Consider the following 14,855-nt stretch of genomic DNA (forward strand, 5'->3'; position numbering starts at 1 on the left):
CTTTCTGTGTCAATTTTCTTTGCATAGTTTCAAATATTCAAAAGACAAGAGCAAAGACTAACATTGACAAATACCTGCAATATTTCCTATATAATGTTCCGGTCACGGTCTAGACTACATGGAGTGATCCCCAAAACCACAGACACACATGCGTGTTCAGACTTTGTCTCGTTCACATAAACAGACGCACACTTGACTGGTCCGGCACAAAGACAGTCACACAGACACGTAGGTTGGAAAAAGGAAGTGTGGCACCAACCTAGATGCTTCTTCACATAAACTGCAAAAAGATTCCATTTACAACTTCACTTCTTCGCTTTGCTTTCAATAATACGCACAGAAATATTTATTCATATGTTAGGGCTTGTTTCAATTTGGTACAAGGTAGTGTTCATAGTTTAAGACCAATTTATACGAATATAAACACACACAGTGTTGTGGAACCTAGATCAAGTGGAACTATTCATGAACATCAAGGCAACACATACTCTTAAACCCGATCAATTGTACAATTTATATACCAATATAGTCAGTTACATACCCTGTACATCAGAGGTGAGCTATTTAATCTTCATCGTATCGCTTCCCAGCCAAAAGAAAACTGTCACAATAGAGCGTGAAATGCAAAAATATACCGAATTAACAGCATAAAGTACAAAAAGAAAATCAACTTTATTAACGTTTATAAAATGTTGTTTATAAAACTGAAATGTTTTTATGTACATTTTATTTATATATAAATCACATAATGATATAAAAAAAACTTTTATATTTTCTTTCAATGTATTATCATGTATTATTGATTTAAGGAATAAAATACATTTAAAAAAAGGGGAAACTTTAAGTAAGTTAGTAAGGAGGAAAAAGAGTTAGAGAATTCTAAAACAAAAACCTTAAAAAGTTACATTTAATTTAATAAATCATGAAGCAGAAAATAAGAATGGTAGAAGAAAAATGTCTATATTTTCCGTTTATCAATAAAGTTTCATCCATCCGTCCGTCCAACCATCCATTTTGCCAGAGTCTGATTGACCAGTTGTAACGCATCTAGAAGTTTTCTTTAATACAGCACAAGAATGTTGTATGTAGACCCAGATCTTCACATGAGACCACCAGCTGATCTTAACCAATACAAATGTAAAAGGAAATACTTAAAAGACGATGTACTTGACATTCCTCTTCTGGTGTAAATTGCCATTTCAAGCAGTCACGATAGCAAATTTGTTTACGTTTTACAAAATTCTTTCACCTTCTTAAGCGACAGATTATGTAACAGTTTGACTGGTTCATGGAGGTTGTTTTCATAGATACTGGAGGAAACCTTCTGAGGATCTTTTACCAGCACATAAAGCTGCTCGACTTGACTCAACCACTCCTGCACGATAAAGACAAATACTCAGAGGGGACAATCGTGCCTAGTAGATGTAGAAATAAAAGGAGAATATTTCTCCATCTTCTTCTAAATTAAATTAAACCAATTTTACGCATAAAAATTGCAGTGAAATTTAATCTTATACGACTGTAGTTTAAGTTGATTTGCAGCATTTTGAGGCGTTTATTAAAAGTTATTATTTAGTATCTATTCCTTTTGGGAGTTATAGGCAGAAATGTATGTTAAAAAGTCCAAAAAGGCACAACAAAAATCATCCGAATACCTCGACACTGTTCGTGTAAAATGTCCATCTTGTGTCTACTGTCTACACAGTAGCTCGCACAATATTTACCTTGAGCTTTTCCTGCCTGTGTAGCATGTTAACTTTTAGCTTCTGCTACAAACGTAAATAATAGAATTGTAAGTTTTTTATTTTGGGCTTTAGTACAAGTGGAACATTACAGACAAGCAGAGCTATTTGGATGAAGATAAAGTCAAAGAAAATGAATTAAATTCGAAACAGTTATACATTCTTGCCAATAACTCCAAAAAGGAACCGATTACTCTGAAGAAATAAAACATCCTAAATTTGGTGTACTATCCTTTAAAAAATGTATTTCAAATTGCGTGATAACAACTGATTTAAGTTTAAATAATATGAATTTAAGGAGGTAAAAACCATCTAGACTTCTGTAGTTTGCATGTTGTTACTTGACTTCATCTGGTGTGCAGCAGTCAAACGCTTCATAAAAGAAGTGCATGAAGCCATTATATAACATGAAAGCGCCATAAGGACGTACACAAAGAGCCCGGGGAGCGCTCCAGGTGACAAATTAAAAATGCTTAAAAGACTGGAGGAGTGGAGGTCTGGGTGAGGACGTGATGGAGCAGGAGGGTGAAAGGAGGAAAAATGTGGGAGTGGGAGTGGTTTTTCTCTCCGGGGACAAGTCGGAACAGACACAGTGAGGAGGCGCAGAGAGAGTGAATGAACGGAGGAGGATGAGGAGGAAGAGGAAGGGATGAGGAAGAGTTTCAGGCCACCGTCGGGAACATGCTCCAGCACGCCAGTTTCGACCACATGGCCCCTCCCAGCACTAGGAATATCAAACCCTGTGATTACCCAAAACACTGCGACTGAGTCCATCCTCCAACACGACTCATCCCCCCTTCGATTCCACATCTCTACATCTATGTCAGCCCTCCGCTGCACCTCCTGTCACCTTCCTGAGACCTGTTTATCTGCTAGAGTTTTTTTTTTCAAGACCCGAGACTCGTGTGACACACTCGAGGCCTCCTTGGATGCTTGAAGCCAACGGGGCACTTGGAAACTTTTCTGTGGTTTCTCAGTCTATACTTGGTTTCCTGTGGAAGTTTATGGCTCTGACCAGGGAAACCTCGCTCTTGTTATGCTAAGAAAAGAAGACATTTGTTGTTTCCTACGACTGAGCTGGGGATTTTTCCATTTCAAACAGTCACTGTGGTTAAAATCCAAACATATTCTTTCTGTTTTAATATTATTTTTACACCAAACATAAATCCTAATATCTTTAGAGGTTAGCTTACCAACAACAATCGGGAGAGTTTAAATCATATTGAGGTAGCCAGTAGGGTTCCTTTTTAAATAAAATAACCTTTTAAAAGACAGTAAAAACTCTAAAAACAACAACAAAAATAGATGAAAAAAGCATGAAGCACACACGTTGTAAAAGAAGGACATTAAAATAAAAACAGGTTGCTAAAAAGCCAAATAAAGGAAAAGCAGCTAAAAATATAGTAATTTCAATCGAATGGAATCAAAAACACAAGAAACACTGAATTTAGGAAACATACTTCTCTGATGTGAGTCAGTAGGAAATATATTTTTGCTTAGGGTTGCCTCATAATACAACTACTGGTTGTCACATTTGTAGTGTACCAGGAAAAGTTAGATAGCATTCGATTTAATGTATAAACGCTGTATCTTGATAACAAAATGCTTAAATATAGAGTACAATTTGTTGTTTCAGGATTACAATGAGAAATTATTTCATCACTACTAATGATCTAAAGCTGACAGTATCTACCTCTACAAAAGCATCAAGAAAAATCACATTTATTTATGAAAAAACTTTATTTATTTATTTGGGTTCCTTATATTCTGATTTTCTATTTATTTACCAAGAAGGCCGAGGACTGTAAGGTTGCTGGTCCCATTGTGTTTGTAATGACCATATGAGCAAAGTGGTCAATGGGTGACTTAGTGTAAAGCTTTTGTTGCCAAAGAGGTTTAAGAAAGCACAATATAAATGTGATTAATGTACTTGAATTTCTTCGGTCTGTTTAAATTTAGAATAAAGGGCTTGAATGAAAAAATTATGCAAAGAATTTGGAGGAAAACAACTTTTTTTAGTTTGTTGTAAATTTCTGTACATTTGCACGGCAACCGGCAACTTCTGAAACTGGCAAATAAAGGTTTTAGTTGGTGCTTTTATTGTTATTATTGTGCAGAGTCAGGTGATTCTGGCATTTTTGTGGCGTTGCAGCATCTAAAATATGTGCCATGGCTCAAAGGGTTTGAAAACTAGGTCAAGTAGAAGACGCTACAAACCGTATCAACTTACTAACCAGCCAATCAACTGAGGAATGCAAAGAAGCTGTTTTATTTTATCACCCAAGGTATAGTTAGAATCAAAGTTGCTGTACAACTACTCTTACCATGAATACTCTACAAGCAACTGCCCACCAGCAGCTTCATTTGTGTCTTGTGACTTTTCTAGCGTATTTCCAGTTTTAAACACTGAAGTAAATGAAAAAAGTGAACACTAAAATCCTCAATTCTTTAAAGGAAACATAGATAGTGGAGTAAGAGTTACAGAAATCCATCCTAACCTAACCATAATAACATAACGTAACCTTAAGGTTATCCTTACTAATGCTAACTTAGCTCCTATCCTAAAATAATAATAATAATCCTTACCCTAACCCTTACATTACCGTAATCCTAAACGGAACCCTAACAATAACATAACCTTGAAATAATCCTAACACTAACATAACCCTAAAATTATCTTAACCATAACATAACTATGACCCTAACATAACCTGTACATTACCCTAAACTGAATCCCTTTACAATAACATAACCCTAACCCTGAAATAACACAAACCATAACGTAACCCTAACCCTAACGTAACCTCAACACTAACATAACCATTACCCAACTATGACCCTTATAATAACATAACCTTAGCACTAATGCTAACATGACCCCAGCGTAAACTGGGCCCTAACAAAACCTGGACTTTTCTTTGGGAAACATTACATCACTTGATCACTTAGTCAGGTGGATGCTGCTTGCCTACTGTTACGGAATAAAAGAGTCAAGCTAGAAGCAAAGTTTGTGGTAAATTAATCTGGGTGTCTAAGACCTCGGATCTCCTCTTGGCTCTGAGGAATGCTGCGTCTGGTCGGAGTCAGCCTCCTGCTAAACCTTTAGTCGATCGGAACAATAATGCTCCTCTAAACAGCTGAGAGCTGCAACCAGTTTGAAAAGTGGAGCTTTGGGGATGTCACAAATGCTGACAAGCTTTTAATCCCGATGTCTGCAGCCACAGCGACGGGGCCAGGACTGCACAGGATCGGCGAAACAATGGCGCAAAACATCTCACCCTGGTCGTTCATGTCACTCACCGGCCACACGGTCGACGCGCTCCACCATCGCTGCAGGTCTAAGTGCATCCTAGCGCCGGACGCTCGGTCCTACCATCCTACTCTGACAGCTATAGCGCCGCAAGGAACACGGACTCATGGAACGTCAAGTTCAAGTGCTCCTCGCAAATTCCGTAAAAAAAGAACATGTTAAATGAGTCACGCATGCCGGTCGCTGGTGCGTTCGCACACACCTCTGAGTCAATATTAATGTGTGTGCAGAAACCCGTTCGACACCATTGTTGATAGAAACTGGCCCTCCAGGTGGTGATGCAACGTCAGTTGAACAGGGTTTTCAACTTCTTCACCCAGAAAAAGCAAAACATGTTCGTCTTGCATTGCATTGAGTTCGAACCAAGAGCAGATGTGGACAGATGTTTTCGGACAGTAAACAACAGGATATATGCTATAGACTGACATGAGAGGAAGTACCGGTTTGTTCCAGTAATACTTCTTTTAAAACACCTCATGCTCCCTTCACATGGTAAACAAAGACAACCCCAATTGTAAATATAAAACCCAGACAAACTACAGGACAACCTGACCGTGACGCCACGAAAAAAACTAACGATTGTCCTCAAAACTCCTCAGACACATACAAGATCATGATGTGAAGTTTAAATATGAAGTAGATATGATCTTATAGTAAACTAATTCCATGAAGTCTGATGGTTTTGTTCCAAGATATTGGAGTTATGCTTCAATGTTATCTCTTAGATTAAGATCATATTATTACCAAATGGTCATTTTCAACAGATTTCTTCATTTTCAAATTCAATTCAATGTCCAACAAGTATGTTTTTCTAAACATATATTTGTCAATTCCTCCCAAAGTACAAACAATAAATCACAATGTAACCTTCGGCTTCATTTATGATACTGTCTAACAACTGATATTTTTGTGGGTCAGCTATTGTGCCATAATAACGTTAAAAATAAAGGTGCTTCTTTAAAATATGAGCATTTATTTCTTAAGACTGACCAAGACAATAGTCAAATAAGATTAATATTCATATAGATAACGCAATTTGTAGTTAAGATAAGAGTAAAAATGATGTTGAAGGACAGGAATAAGAATGTTCGGTACAGGAAAACAAACATGGAGCCTCTTAAATAAAAATAAATGATTAGATCAGATTCATACTTCCTGTCTAGTAAATACTTGTTTTATTTGGACTGTGGGATGAGTTTGACACCCCAGCAACACAGAGTATCCAAAGACATGTCAATTTGTTAGAGAGCATCTGAGGAAATGGTAACCCCAGCTGTGTACACGCCCCCATCCTCAGCCCCATTCTCTAGCTGGTGCTAGTAAACAATAAGGGGTAGTTTTAGCTAATAAAAAAAAAGGAGAAAGATAGCAGCAAAAGAGTGAAGAAATGCCCTTAATTTTCAAAGCATGAAGGGGTGACTCTCACGGCTCACTGCCTCCACAGCACATCATCAGAAGTGGCACTTTTGCAGCCCCCTTCGTCTGTCCTCGGCCACTCATTAGATTCCCTTCTGAAGAATGAACGGGCCACCGGGCCACACAAACACTGTGACACTGAGATAAACACGAGCAGCAGTAACACCAATGGAATTGGCGCTACGATGAACCTGATCATCCTCATCAGTGTCGCCAAAAAAATGTTGATTCTCTCTTCAATTACTGACGGTCGAGGTTCAAAATCATTGTATTGTTTAATGCTTGTGAGTCAAATCAACCAGACAAGCTCATCGAAGCATCAGTTTAGGGTCATGAAATATAATTACACTCTAATTGCACATCCAACTGTGCACAGTATCCTCGATGAGTGTCATAAGTTATTGTAGGTTTTGTTCAGCTCATCCATCTAAGGGTTTTTCTACATATGCTTTTGCTTCGTAAAAAGTCTCAGAGAAGTGTATTTTGAAAACACCTAAGACTGCTGATGTAAGCACGACTCTGATGGATGACATATGTTGAGCTGAGTGTGTGAGTGTGCAGGGGTGATGCTAACTGTCACATACTTGTGATCATTGCATCACTGCTAGAAAATGCAAACAATGAATCATGTTTTTTACTTTCTTTTTTCATTGCAAACCCCCCTCCTTTTTCACCAGTTAGACCAGCCTCATGCCATTAACCGACATTGTTACATTTATAAATCATTGTAGCCTGTAAAAAGTGCCCAAAATGTTTATTAAATAAAAGCTTAAACATAAAAAACTGATCTTAAAGCTCCTATATGCAGGTTTTAAACTGTGTTTCTGGTTCCCCCTAGTGTCAGAACAGTGTTGCTGCAATGTCTTGAACTCAGTTTCTTCATTGTTGTTTCTGGTTTTATCTTCCTGGTCAGTTGAAATAGTATTTCAGTACTACACACAAAACACTGTCTCTGACCCACTACTGTTAACAAGTATGGTGGCGACATGACACTCGCCCAGACAAAGTTATGAAGAGTTACTACACAATACTACTTACTTACTTACAAGGCTCTACTGTCTACATGAAACCAATAATCGCAAACAATATGATACAATAATAAAGTCAAAATGTTTTACAAAACAGAAATGATGTCTTGTCCGTCAACATTTGAATATTGAAGATTTCTCCTAATTCATGACCCAAAATCACAAAATATAGTTTAAATAAAGCTAAAATACTGACTGTATACTGAGAAAAACCTCCCTCAGGGAGGACAACAAGCTGTGGATTCCGTTGACATGCGAGGCTGCTTCAAATCCGGCACAGTGTGGTTACTGGAGACGATTCTGCTGATATCACCGCATGATCTCAATTCCTGACGACCGCAGACGTCACTGTGGACTCTAGACACCACATTTGTGCAGTGGAGATTTAAATCTGGGATATTTTCACGCTTGTGAAAAGTTTCAAACTCTCCCTTGTGTTGATGTCGTTGATGGAATGAGATTAAATTCAGATATGGAGACATGAGGGTATCAGTGTGTCAAGGAGAGGAAAAATGGAAGGAATTCAAACTATAAAAGGACATGAAGAATAAATTGTAACTCATGAATTGAATTCCCATTGAAACGTCACATTTTCTTTTGAAAATAACTCATTATGATAATGAACAATTAAAAAATATAAAGATAATTTCAAATTCTTCCAGTTTTTTTCCAAACAATGTCTTGAGAAATAAAACTACAGCTCAACTTTAGCTGATCTGATTCAAAATATAAACTCAACTGGTCCAAATATTGGAAATACAAAGCTTCACTTAATAAATGACATCAAAAGTTCTTCTTAATAAATGAAGAATTTCAGCAAATTCTGCTTCCAAAGATCCTTCATCCAAGACTTCTTACCCAGGAGTGATAACGGTTCTGTCTGCAGCCTGAGGGCATGGCAGGTGGAGGGGATGGAGGTGGTCCAGCAGTGCCACGAAGCACCGCCACCCAGATGCAACGAGGTTCTGGTGAACTGCAGTCGACTCCCACCGGGTTCTGGAAGCTCCAGTCAGACCCGGCCAGTGTTGGGCATGGGAGCATCGCAGCGGGCATTGGAGAGCAGATTTTTTGTCAGATCCACATTTTTTGGGCCGCCCACACATGGACCGCACACTGGACGCCGCAGTGGTCAGTGGATTTCGCCTTCGATCATTCACTGGTCCTCACTGACTCCAGGCTGCGATCCATCGCCTCCCCCCCGCCCCCCCCAAGCTTAATCCCAAAAGTTCCTCGGAGTGAAAGTGTCCTACACGTCCAGGGAGGTCTGGTTTCACTACTGACTCACAGAACAACTGACGGCTCATCGGTGTCCGATGTGTTCTGCATACACAGCCGCTGTGTCCACCCCCCCCAAACACAGTGTCCCAGTGGGCTGGAAGTAAGTCTCCTCCCTGCTCACTCCCCCTCTCTCCTACTTGTTCCCGCTACAAAGACAAATCCCTTCATCTCAGTTACAGCTTCATCCCTAACTCTTTATCTCAGGACTGTCCAGCTGTTGTTGCTCATTTATTGATTGATTTGATGCTTTCACTGGATTGAAAATGTACTTCTTTTTGCATTTGCATTTTGATATTTTTGTCTTTATTGATCCGGGCTTGTCTGCTAGAACTACAAAAGGTTCAGGACAATAAAAATTACATGTAAAAAACAGCAACATTGCCTATTAAATAGTAAGAATTATAAGGAAAACTAACTGCAGAAGACAACAGTACTGGAGACAGTAATTTAGCATTTACAGAATTGCTGTAAAGGTTTAGCTTTTTGCCAGTAAAATGTTTTTCAGGGTATTTTAAATAAATTTAAACTATTTATTTATAAACCATTAAGCTTCTCTAGTTTTTTTTTTATTGTCCTTCATATACAGATTTTTTTTTTTTTTACTTATTTCCTTTCTGGATTGGATATTATGAATTTCTTTTTAATTAATTTTTTAATTCATATTTTAAGAGGTAAACTAATTTTTATTTTGTAACTATAGTGTACTTCTCTTAAATTATCTATTTTTATTGCCCTTCATATACACCTTTCTTAAATGGATATGATTCATTTATTTTTAATACCTTTCTTGTAGAAAGTATTCACCTGTTATGAATGACATTATTGAAAGTTGATTTTTTTCCAAGTAAAAAATGCCATATATAAATGAATAAAAATACTCCAAAGTAAAATAATAAATGAGATAAAAAAAAACAACAACTATAAGTTCTATCTGGATAAAATTCATACTGAAAAATTGAATGAAAAAAAAATAAATAATGATAATTATACATTATATAGTTATATTTTCTATGTATTCAAACCATTTTCGCATCACTTATCAAACATGTTTTATTATGAATATTAAATGACAATTCACTGCAAGTTAAATATAATTAATTGTTTAACTTGACATCAAAACTATCAACAACCACATGTGTCAAGTGTAAGAAATGATCGTGTTTAAAAAGCAGTATATCCTCTGACAGGTGACTTCTGGCTGCGAACAGATCCGTGGCCACACGTGTGCTGCATGTGTGCGAGTCCCACCAAAACAAAGCTGTGATCCTGGTGTAAAACCTCCACAAAAGCCTCCCCTCCACTCAAAACACACAAAAAGCGACAATTCCCAGCACAAAGAGAAAAGAAAAAACATTCTCCTCGCAGCTGCCTTCACGGTCTCGCTCCTCCCGCCGCCGGGTTCACAACATTAGGACGGATCTTAGGATGCGGCTCCTGACTGACCTCGACACACAACAACTCTCACAGACCCACAAATCATGGCAGCAGCTCCTCACCCAACAGCCGGGCGTCCAGGTGATGTGCGAGAGCGGCAGGCAGGTGACCATTTCACAGCAGACGACCGACTTCACCGCCGGCAGCCATCACCGTTAACAATTCCAGCTCTGCAGGTTAGGCTGGACGGGTTTCACCTGCCGCGCACCCGGGCATGTATGAACTTGATATCCTCGTACAGTACCCTCTCAAATAAACCACACACTCGGTGTGGAGCTGGTCAATAGGAGCTTTGTTCAATGGTGACTAAACTGGAATGAGGAGTTTCAACTTTCAATAGTAAACTAGCTTATATGCAGTTTAGTCATCACTGTTCATTTTTATTTTCATGGGAAATGTTCTTTTTATTAACATTTGATAAAAATATATCTTGGAAACTTCTGAGAAAGTGTAGCCATTAGCTCGTCGATTGCTCATTTTAACTATAATGTTTATTGTTTTTTTAGAGCCATAAATGATCTATATTGCTCTGGTTCCCAAACTACAAAAAGTAAAAAGAAGAATCACTATAAAGAATATTTTCTGCAATACAAGGCACAGAGAAGTGTGTGATGTACTAATGAAAACATTATTAAAACCTTGCAACACAGTTAAATGCAGAGATATTTAATTATTATTCAGATGGTAACTAGTATAGTGGGAAGTGCAGCAGTGTTGAAAGAAACCACACAAAGGCCATTTTAATTAACAAGGTTGAAGAAGAAATAAAATCACTTTTGTTGTAACATGTCAAGTTTATTTTGATTTGAATACCATGGCTGATTTTAAACTCGGTTCAAATGTTCTCTTCATGCACACACAGAGTGTAAATGTGCTTTTCCTTACTTTCATTGAATTCCTTTTCATTATTCTGCTTTTGTTTTCAGATGAGTTGTTGTCGTGTCAGACCCTTTTATATCTTTATTATTAAAGTATATACGAGTATAACATTCCAGCTTGTTAGTGATGGGCTGATGAAGCTTCATGAAACAGTGTCAAACTTCTTCTAGCTCAGCAGACATTCCTGTAGCTTACACATAATGGGAGGTTTCAATTTAATATTAGCTCAAAACCAAGGCTTATACAGCAAAGAGCGCCATCTAGTGGGCTCTGACAATGAGTACGATGCTTCATAAAGCTTCATAAACTAATCACTAATGCTCATGTTACTCTGATTTCCCTTCCAGTATAAGAGGTTTACTGATAATTCTCAATTGTACATACAATAGGTGTGAGTGCATCCATCTATCTCTTATTTTAAAAACAAAATGATAAAGTGATAAAATAACTAAAGTGAATATTTAACTAGACACATTTTTTTAAGTGTATTTTTGGATTTCAAATCATACTTTTATGTTTAATATTCCGATAACGTGTGAGTAAAATAAAATAATTACATTTTTATTTACTATTTGCAGCAGTCATTATGTGTAAAGGAATAATGAAACCCTATGAGATCCCGGCGACGACTGAGGATGAGAGGATACAGCAGAATCCAGCAGCATATAAAGCCGATGTTTGGACATATAATTTGATTTCAAAACAAATGAAGGCAGTTACGACTTCATCAAGAGTCATGTGGTGTGTAAATTCACTTTAAAAACACCAGAGTCAAGTATCGGTTACTATAGTAACACAAATTGGTACGGTAATAAGTATCATGTGGCCAGATTCGGACCAGTACACACCACTAATGATTTTGACTCGGGACTGTTTGTTTCTGGAAGATTCATTAAACGAGTCGACAGCCAAAACAAAAGTTAGATCTAAGAACCAGAACTATTTCTTCTTCGCTCAGATTTGTCAAACGTGTCACTCTGTGCAAACACACACAGTCTCTGCGAGTATAAATACACAAAGCTGTGTAATTAGGTTTTCCTATAAAGTCTCAGTGCTGTGGGGGGTTTCTGTGCTCGCTGTGGTTCAGACTGGGTTCTGAGCAGTAGGCGGAACCGCCCTGTGGAGAGACAAGTGGATCACCAGCAGGAGTGAGAGCTGGGATCGTACATTTCATTTAAAAATTAAGATATCACGGAGAACAGTTGAACCAGGACGAGGATAAAAGACCGAATGAACAGAAGCAGCATTAAGTTACACTTTACATGGAGGGCAAACACTCCATCCGTTCAGTGACCCACAGACCTGGAGCAGGTCTCAGCAGGTCCATTATCTGCATGTGGGTCTTATGCAGTGAGCTCAGCCACATACCTGCTTTATCGCGGCATGTTTGTGGGCTCAACATCCCAGCAATTGTTGGAAACTAGTCGCGACAAGACAAGAGTTTGTGTCGCACGCTTTTGTTCTTCGTCATTTATGATCACTTTCTACCTTTCTGGTGGTTTGAAAACTCGCTGATCTTGTAACCGACTCACTACAAAAACAATAATCAACATAAAATTACATTTATTTCAAATGTTTTTAAAAATTACAATGTGTTTATCAACGATGACATGAAATATTAAGTGTTGTATCAATATAATTAAATATATTTCAAGTGTCAAATCATACCAGAATTATCTGAATAAATAAAAAAATTACATTGAGCGACACTTGCAGGGAAAAATGTCCTTTCAACAGGAAGAAACCTGGAGCAGAACCAGACTCATTGTGAACTAACTCATGTTGTGTTCATTTCAAATTTCAACAATGAGAAATAAAAAAGGATTATCTGTTTTATTTTATTTTTATAATCTGGTCTGTGTTTGGCCGCAACTACAGTAGAACCCCTCGGATGCACCGTAATGACACTAATATGAGCGCAATGACACTTTTCTCTGATCTAGATAGATCATTTAAAAGCACAACAGATCATGTTGTGAGCGACAGGTAAGTGACGGGACACTATTAACCGATGTAAGTGACAGTTGAGATAACTGTGGAATCCTATGGAGCACAAACACTGCCAATGTGAAAGACTGCTCTTCTGGTTCTGAGATAATGTCAAGAAAGTTGTACATTATAATTATATTGTGCTTTTTTCCTGATCAAAGCCACAGAGGTATTTACGTTGGCGTCAATGTTGGGTATAATTTACCTTAATATACTTGAACTACATACTACAACGACAAGCTCAGACTTGCTATAGCTAACTTGTATACAAACACAATTTTTATCGTTTTAAAAAATATGTAATACATGACAAGATAAGATTGAAATGTACCAATTAAAATATTCAACCTTTTTATATTTCTAAAGCTACATTCATTTCTTCAAATGTAGTTCTTTCAAACTACTGCGAGGCTGCGTAATTTAACAAGCTGCACTTAAAAAACCTTGACACTGGTGTCACCCTCGTGTCAGTAATTTCCTAAACCCTGAATTGAAGGAGTCCCGGCGCTGGCACCTCCTTGGCTCGTTCCTCTGCTAACAAACAGTGGAAAGTGTGAAGCCGGGTGAGAGAACAGGGCGGATCGCGCTTGTAGCTGCTACACACAGATTAGTGGTGGGTTTAAATCCCCGGCATACTCCAAACATAATCATACAGCCGTGGGTTTTACACGTAAGGACCTCCCTTTTTTCCTCTGTGGTTTTTCTTAGAAGACATAACAGCATTTTTTGACATCACAATGAGATGAAGCGATGAAGCCGTGGACTGGCGTACGACAGGAAACTCACAAGACAAGAGAGTTGAAAGGAACCTTCCGGAGAAGAATGCAGCCAAAATCAGATTGTTGCAGAAGCAACAGATGATTGTTCATCCATTTAAAGATGTTGTGACTCTGCCAGTGAATAACCTGGTCATAGTTTAGAGGATGCAAGTCTGGGCAGCTTCTTGAGATGTTCATCAGTTTTAGACTTTAAGAAAATGTTGGTCTTCAGGCTCACCTTCCACATCAGTAGTAAACATATCAGACACATCTTCAAAGACACGATGGGATTCTTTCCAAAGACAATTTGAGAATTCGTTCCCCCTACTGGTGGAAATAAACTCTGGCCTCCCGTGTTTACAGAACATTTTTAAAGAATGTTAAATATCATCAAGTTAGGACCTACTCAGCATTAAAATGTTATCATTTAAGGAACACACCTTGTACTGCTTTCAGCCATCAAGTAGAAAGTTGGTTGGACAACCAATTGTTAAATTTACATCTGCAAACGTCTCTTTACAAAGTTTATACTTGAACCATGTTGAAGTAGAACAGTGGAGTGCCTCTGCTGCTAGAGTCCTGGCTGAAACCACTTTACTGTTTTGTTAGTTCCGCTATTTTTATTTTTATTTTTAATAAATAAATATAATCAATATTACAAGATTTGAAACAAACAAATCCTATTTATCATTTGTCCACATTTGAAGGTATCGTGACAATTTGATTCAAGACATTTTAATGCCAATACGTAAGAAACAATATTTTTAGTTTCATAAATTGAATGTTTTAACCCTTTCATGTTATTTCTCTGTCAAGGTGACCAGAAGACCCGGAAACAAATGTGTTTGTGGTATCCCTTGGGGTTTCTCTGTTTCAAGGTGAACGACTGGTTCAAGGTGGCTTCTAGAAATACATATACAGTGGTGGTCACCTTGACCAACAAGGGATAGCTCAAACATATTTGTTTTTGGGCCTCCGTGTCACCTTCGCCCTGAGATAACACAAGGGTTAAGGATCCGAG

General features: G+C 37.9%; 1 protein-coding gene across 11 annotated transcripts in view; it reads right to left on the bottom strand.

The window, feature by feature from the left end:
* The window catches only part of arhgap23a (Rho GTPase activating protein 23a), an 81,505-nt gene that overhangs the window by 31,314 nt on the left and 35,336 nt on the right, over nucleotides 1–14,855 (bottom strand). For 7 of the 11 annotated variants that reach the window (XM_087808614.1, XM_087808623.1, XM_087808621.1 and 4 more), the window contains exon 1: nucleotides 8,355–8,674. The exons of 2 other annotated variants lie outside the window; for them this stretch is intronic. In XM_087808614.1, coding sequence (XP_087664740.1) covers nucleotides 8,355–8,549 — 195 coding nt within the window. In that variant the 5' untranslated portion in view covers nucleotides 8,550–8,674. Of the gene's footprint in view, nucleotides 1–5,042; nucleotides 5,170–8,354; nucleotides 8,675–10,270; nucleotides 10,370–14,855 lie in introns of those variants that run through there. 2 more of the 11 variants (XM_087808618.1, XM_087808619.1) reach the window with 2 other exon arrangements.

The sequence above is a fragment of the Callionymus lyra genome, chromosome 15 (assembly GCF_982586985.1).
Source record: "Callionymus lyra chromosome 15, fCalLyr1.hap1.1, whole genome shotgun sequence".
NCBI classification, from domain to species: domain Eukaryota; kingdom Metazoa; phylum Chordata; class Actinopteri; order Syngnathiformes; family Callionymidae; genus Callionymus; species Callionymus lyra.